At 55.0% G+C, this 5,777-nt stretch overlaps 2 protein-coding genes across 2 annotated transcripts in view; one reads left to right on the top strand and one right to left on the bottom strand.

The window, feature by feature from the left end:
• The window catches only part of CATSPERD (cation channel sperm associated auxiliary subunit delta), a 38,787-nt gene extending 37,413 nt beyond the window's left edge, over window positions 1–1,374 (bottom strand). The window contains exon 1 of the mRNA XM_023538597.1: window positions 870–1,374. Coding sequence (XP_023394365.1) covers window positions 870–1,087 — 218 coding nt within the window. The 5' untranslated portion in view covers window positions 1,088–1,374. The remainder of the gene's footprint in view (window positions 1–869) is intronic.
• A 157-nt stretch (window positions 1,375–1,531) lies between these two features.
• The window catches only part of LONP1 (lon peptidase 1, mitochondrial), a 20,638-nt gene continuing 16,392 nt past the window's right edge, over window positions 1,532–5,777 (top strand). The window contains exons 1-2 of the mRNA XM_023538596.1: window positions 1,532–1,999; window positions 5,041–5,129. Coding sequence (XP_023394364.1) covers window positions 1,565–1,999; window positions 5,041–5,129 — 524 coding nt within the window. The 5' untranslated portion in view covers window positions 1,532–1,564. The remainder of the gene's footprint in view (window positions 2,000–5,040; window positions 5,130–5,777) is intronic.

Here is a 5,777-nt window from a genome sequence, read left to right as displayed (position 1 = left end):
AAAAGAACAGAAGTTTGTGATTGATAGGAAAACGCCGCTATGGGGAGGGAGGATGTGGAAAGGTATTAGATTCGGGGGCCTTAAACAAGGAAATATGCTACTGAATTTGGAATCTGATCTATGAGAAACAAGCCAAGGAGAAACATGGAAGCAAAGCATGACCAAGCGGGAGCCGCATGCAAGTCTCCCCCGTCCCCAAAGCTGGACAAAGTTTGGCGTGTTCAAGGGACGGTGTGGCTGCAGCAGTGATCCAGGGGTGGGCAGGGGCCAGATCCGTCCTTGTCAAATCCCCAGGGTACCCTTGGCAATGACTAGGGACAGTTTTGATTGACGGCCGAGCTTGGGGAAGGAGGTAGTACTGGCACCTAGTGGGTGGAGGCCAGGGATGCTGCTCAACAGTCCGCAGTGCCCAGGACGGCCCCGCACCAGAGAACGATTAGCCACAAATTTTAGCACCGCTTCTGCTGAGAAACTCTGGGCCAGACCACGCCAGGAAACGCAGGATGCGCAAGGAACTGGGTTTTGTTCTGGTGCAGCATAGAACCAGGGGAGGGGAACGACGAGACCAGATTCGTTTATCAGTAATTACTCCGGCTGCCGGGGTGGGGGGTGGACAGGAGGGCACAAGTTAAGGTAGTGGCTTTAAGGTTTCGGAGTCCGGCCAAAGCTGAATTGGCAATGGGAGGCCTTTGTGAAGGAGGCAGGGCGGGAGAAGGCAAGGTATCAAGTTGGATTCCCCGAAGAGTAAACTGGGACGCCTCGAAGAGGTTGGGAAGCGAAGCGTTTACTCCTGGATTCCGCCCGGGCCTCTGCTCAGATGAGCTCCCACCTCCCCTGCCAGCACCCCAAGCCCGGGAGGGCCGCCCCACCGGCACAGCGGCTGAGCTCTGGCCAGCGGACAGAGCCGAAGGGTCGCCGCCGCCACCACCAGCATCAACACCAGCATCTCGTTCGAGAATCGGCCGCCACCACTGCACCTCAACCGCCGGTGATCCAGCTTCACAGTCGGGCATGCGCACACTGGCGCGTCCCTGTCTTCCAGCCAATCTGTCCCGCGGACGCCCGAGTCCGCCTGGAGTCCCGGCATGCGCTCGCCGCCTGCCGAGCCCGCCCGGGGCTCGGGCCTGCGCAGACGGCCGCCTGTGGACCGTCTAGCTTGAGCATGTGCGTCTCCCGGGAGCCCGGATCCGCCAACCAGGCCACCAGAGCCTGAGCACACACGTGCCGCCCGCAGGCCGGTGCGTGCACGGGGCTGTCCACACAATCCCAACGCTGCCGCTCCACGCGACGGCGGCTCTCTCCGCGCGCCGCGGCGCGTGCTCACCGCCCTCCACGTGACCCCAAGGGCCCTCGCGGACGCTGCGAGGGCGCTCCAATCCCGCCCCTCGACCCGCAGGTCCCGCCCCCGGCTCGTAGGCCCCGCCCCCACAAGCCTCACCCCCGCGGCTTTCGGTTCTGGGCCACGCCCCCCGCGGGTGCCGCAGCACGCGCCGTTTGTCACGTGCGCCTCCGCCGGGCGAGCGGAAATGACGCAAGCGCTGTGCGCCGCCAGGATGGCCGAGCCATGGCTACGGGCACAGGCTACGTGCGGCTGTGGGGCGCTGCGCGATGCTGGGCGTTGCGGCGGCCGGTGTTGGCTGTCGCCGGGGGGCGGGTCCCAACGGCGGCCGGAGCGTGGCTGTCCAGAGGCCGGCGGACCTGCGACGCATGTCCTCCGTGGGCGCTGTGGGGCCGTGGCCCCGCGGCTGCGGGCCAGTGGCGTGGACTTTGGGAAGCGAACAACCGCAGCGGCGGCGGCGGCTCATTCTCGGGCGGCGAGGATGCTTCCGAGGGCGGCGCGGAGGATGGTGCCGCGGGCGCGGGGGGCAGCTCGGGCGGCGGGGAAAGCCCGGTCATAACGGCACTGACGCCCATGACCATCCCCGACGTCTTCCCGCACTTGCCGCTCATCGCCGTCACCCGCAACCCGGTGTTCCCGCGCTTTATCAAGATTATCGAGGTAATGAGAGCCCCTCCTTGGCCTCCATGTCCCCACCTCTGCAAGAAGCAGGTTGGACCGAGAGGTCACTTAGCACCCTCATTCATCGAAAGGTTTTCAGACACGAAGTTTCTTCAAGGCAGGAGTTCGAATCCTCATCACTAGCTTGGTGAACTTGAGCTAAATTCCTCCCACTTCCGTAAGGGGAGTTGAATCCAAAGAGTTTAGGACTGTCCACTTAGCGTTCTAATCTAGAGAAATCCGGCTCTACAAAGGACCAGCACGGTATTGCTGCACAGTTACTTTTCTGCGGATCTTGGTAAATGTTTCATAACCCTCTCTCCCCCAGGACTGTTCCCCTTCTGGTTATGAGGCTCTTTGGGGTCGGGATTTATTCCTTAAATATTTCTTGACCGCTTACCATGTGCCAGGTTCAGTTCTAGGTGTTAGGGCTACAGCAGTGAACAAGACACAAAAGCTCCTGTCTTTGGAGCTAACATTTTAGCGGGATGCGAGAGGCAATAAACAAGATGAGTAAGTACTACAGGGAATAAATAGAGCAAGGGGTGGATGGTGCTGGAGACTGAGGAGGAAGGTGGGAGAGGAACTTTCTTAGGGGTGCGGCTGTGGTTCTTTTCATCACGCAGAGTGCTCTTAACCTGCCACGCAGCAGGCACCAAGGATATAGCAGCAAACAAGTCAAACAGAGTCCCTTTGCCTGAGAACTTGCGATTCTAGTGGAAGAGGCAGGAAACAAGATCCTTTCAGACTTAAGAGCCCTGGTGAGGGTGGGGGGGACTAGGATGATGTAACAGAGAAAGCAGGAGTGCAAGGAGCTTGAGTTTTTAGAGTAGGAAGCACCCAAATGCTTCTCTTCTTCCCTACCCCCTCTTTATTAAAAAATGATTTGGAAACGAGTCCATGGAGGAGAAAGGTTATCTGTTAACTAAGCAAGGTCATACCATGAGTCAGCCTCTGCATTCACCCTCCAGTGTCTCCTCCTCAGACTCCAGTTTCTGTGAAATAAATCTCAGGGATCCCTTGAAATAGAGGACAATACAGAGAGGCAGCAACCAGCCAGTGGGGAGGGACAGGAAGGACCCCTCCGCCTCCTCTTGCGCACTGCTGGTTGTGTCCGGGCCCCCCTTCCAAGGGCCTTCCGTGATGTTGAACAGTAGTCACTCGCAGCTCCCAGAGCCAAGCCCTGTGACTGGCTCCGCCACCTCCAGCTTTGTAACCTTGGGCAAGCTGTTCCACTGGACCTCCATTTTCTCATCTGTGAAATGGACTTGCTAATTGTACCTCACTTCTTAGAGCTGCTGTGGGAGGTACGTAAGGTCACGTGTGTAAAGGATTAGAATGGTGCCCGGTGCTTAGTATCTCTCAGTAGTAAGCAGCTGCTGTTTTCTCTGGGGACATTTCCGATATTTCTGAAGCTTGCCCTGGAGACCGTTTTTCTGTCCTTGACCCCACCTTCCACAATCCTCTCTACCCTCCCAGACCTTTGGGGCTGGGACTCCAAGTATGATCCCCACAGCCCTGCAAAATGACAGATGCTCTTTGTCCCCAGTGCTCAAGCAGAGATCCAGTTCTTCTAAGAGATAATGTGTGCCCACCTCGAGCTAGCCAGGAGGGTTCAGCGAGTCACTTTGGTTGGCATGAGGCTGGCATGTCATATCTTGTATTTCTATTGCTGTTACCTTGTAAATAACAACAAAAAAAGGGACCCTGGCAAAGGGAGGTGATAGGTGCTGAGATGCAGCAGTCAGCTGTTAGCAGAGGAGAAATGGGAACATTTCTGTGGGACGTGATAAATGTTTCTGAACTTGTTAGCAAAGCTACTTTTACTCTCAGTTTTGTAGTTGACTCTGTAAGCAGCTAACTTACCCCATAGCTTTTCTCCTTATCCGTGCAGACCAGTGGCTCTTAATTTTCATTGGGTCATGTACCCTCCTGACAGGTGTCATGGACTTTTTCTCTGGGAAAAATGCATCTATAATGTCAGGAATTCCCAGATCATAAGAGCCCCCGTTAGAGGGTGAGTTAAAACACTGGTTCTCAAAGCCGGTGCCTGGACCAGCAGCAGCAGCAGCACCTGGGAGCTTGTTTAGACCTTATCCATAGGACACTGCAGGGCTGGAGCCCAGCCATCTATTTTAACACGTCCTCTAATGCTGATGCATGCTAAAGTTTGTGAGCCGTTACGTTTAATCAGAATCTGACCTGGGAATTACCTCAAGCTTGAAAGAAATCAGTTGAGACCTAAAGACATCTATGTACTACCCCCATCAGTTGTTTCCTAGGAGACATCAACCCTCTACCTGCCATTGAAATGGCATCAAGAGAATGTGCTGCGGTCCTGGGGGTTTTGATGATCGATAAATAGGGTAGAGAGGTGATTGGTGGGCTGCATTTGTGGTTTTTTTTTTAAATTATTATGCCTACAGTACCTGGTCTTCCTAAGTGGTCTCTCATCCAAGTACTAACCAGGACTGACCCTGCTTAGCTTCCGAGATCAGACATCGAGCTCGTTCAGGGGTCCAAGGCCATAGACCGTGGACCATGGCTCCACTGGGGCGCAAACCCAGGACCTTCTGCATGTAAAGCAGACGTACTAACCGCTACACTGTGGAACCACATCTGGTGGGCTGCATTTGAATTACGCACATGTTTAGTGTCGTCTTTCTGACACTGATGAAATCAGAATGGTTTAGATTTTTCAAGCCAAGACATTTTGTCACTGAAACAGCTCTCAGATGTTAAATTAACTTCTTGGTGCTGGCCATTTGCTTACTTTGAATTTTTTCTTTAGGAAGTGGTGTGGTGGGGGTGGGGTTGGGGGGGCGGAACCACTGAGGTATGCAGCTGGCCAACACTGTCCCTCTCCAGTCTCCATACACTTATCTTTTGTTTGGGGCTCAGGTGTTCCTGGACCATGTTGGTTAGTGTTCTGCATCAGATTCGCATGTCCCCAGAGAATAATAAAGAAACGCTAGAACTATTGTCAAAATGTCAGCCAGAAAACTTACTCTGCATTTCACTTGAGGTCATTGTCATGCTAGGTTAAAAATAAGAAGTTGGTTGAGCTGCTAAGAAGGAAAGTCCGTCTCGCCCAGCCATATGCCGGCGTCTTTCTAAAGAGAGATGACACGTAAGTGTAATTTTCCCTTCACTCCCTTGCCGAAGTTGCCCTGAAGCGTAGCTCACCACCAGTCCTGCTCCAGAGAACAGCCTGAACCTCTGACCCTTGACCCGGAAGAAACCAAGCAAAGCCTGCAGGCTGTTAGGCCAAGAGCCGACATCCCTTGCATTCTGGGCCGACAATTTGGCTCGTGGTGCCGGGCTTCCTGCGCTGTCAAGGCGTGGGGCAGACGTTAACCTGGGGCGCCCTTGGTGTTTAGACACACTCACCTGCAAGGCCGCTTCAGTGCAGAGCCAGGTGGGCAGGTGTCAGTTCCAGGTCTGCCCTCCTTGACTCCAGGTAGAAATTAGTTCTATTGCTGAGTTAGGTGTGTTCTGAGCAGGCTCTGTGATGGGACTGTGGAATGGATTAAAACTCCATGCAGGCCGCTCACGGCCAGCTCAGCCAGAAGCCACTCAGCTGTGTGCCATTGCCGCTAGCGGCCCTTAGCTGGCAGGTGCTTTACTGGGCTCCGGAGGCCCTGTGGGGGCAAAGAGGTCACTCAGTTTTTAGTCAAGGCCAGAAGAGCTGTTTCTCGCCTCTCCCTTCATTCCTCTTAGCGTGAGACACCCCGTGGGAGTCGGCACCTATGCCGATGTTCCTTTGCCTCCCTCTCTC

The sequence above is a fragment of the Pteropus vampyrus genome, unplaced genomic scaffold (genome assembly GCF_000151845.1).
Source record: "Pteropus vampyrus isolate Shadow unplaced genomic scaffold, Pvam_2.0 Scaffold226, whole genome shotgun sequence".
Classification (NCBI taxonomy): Eukaryota; Metazoa; Chordata; class Mammalia; order Chiroptera; family Pteropodidae; genus Pteropus; species Pteropus vampyrus.
This window is presented reverse-complemented; position numbering and strand designations above follow the sequence as displayed.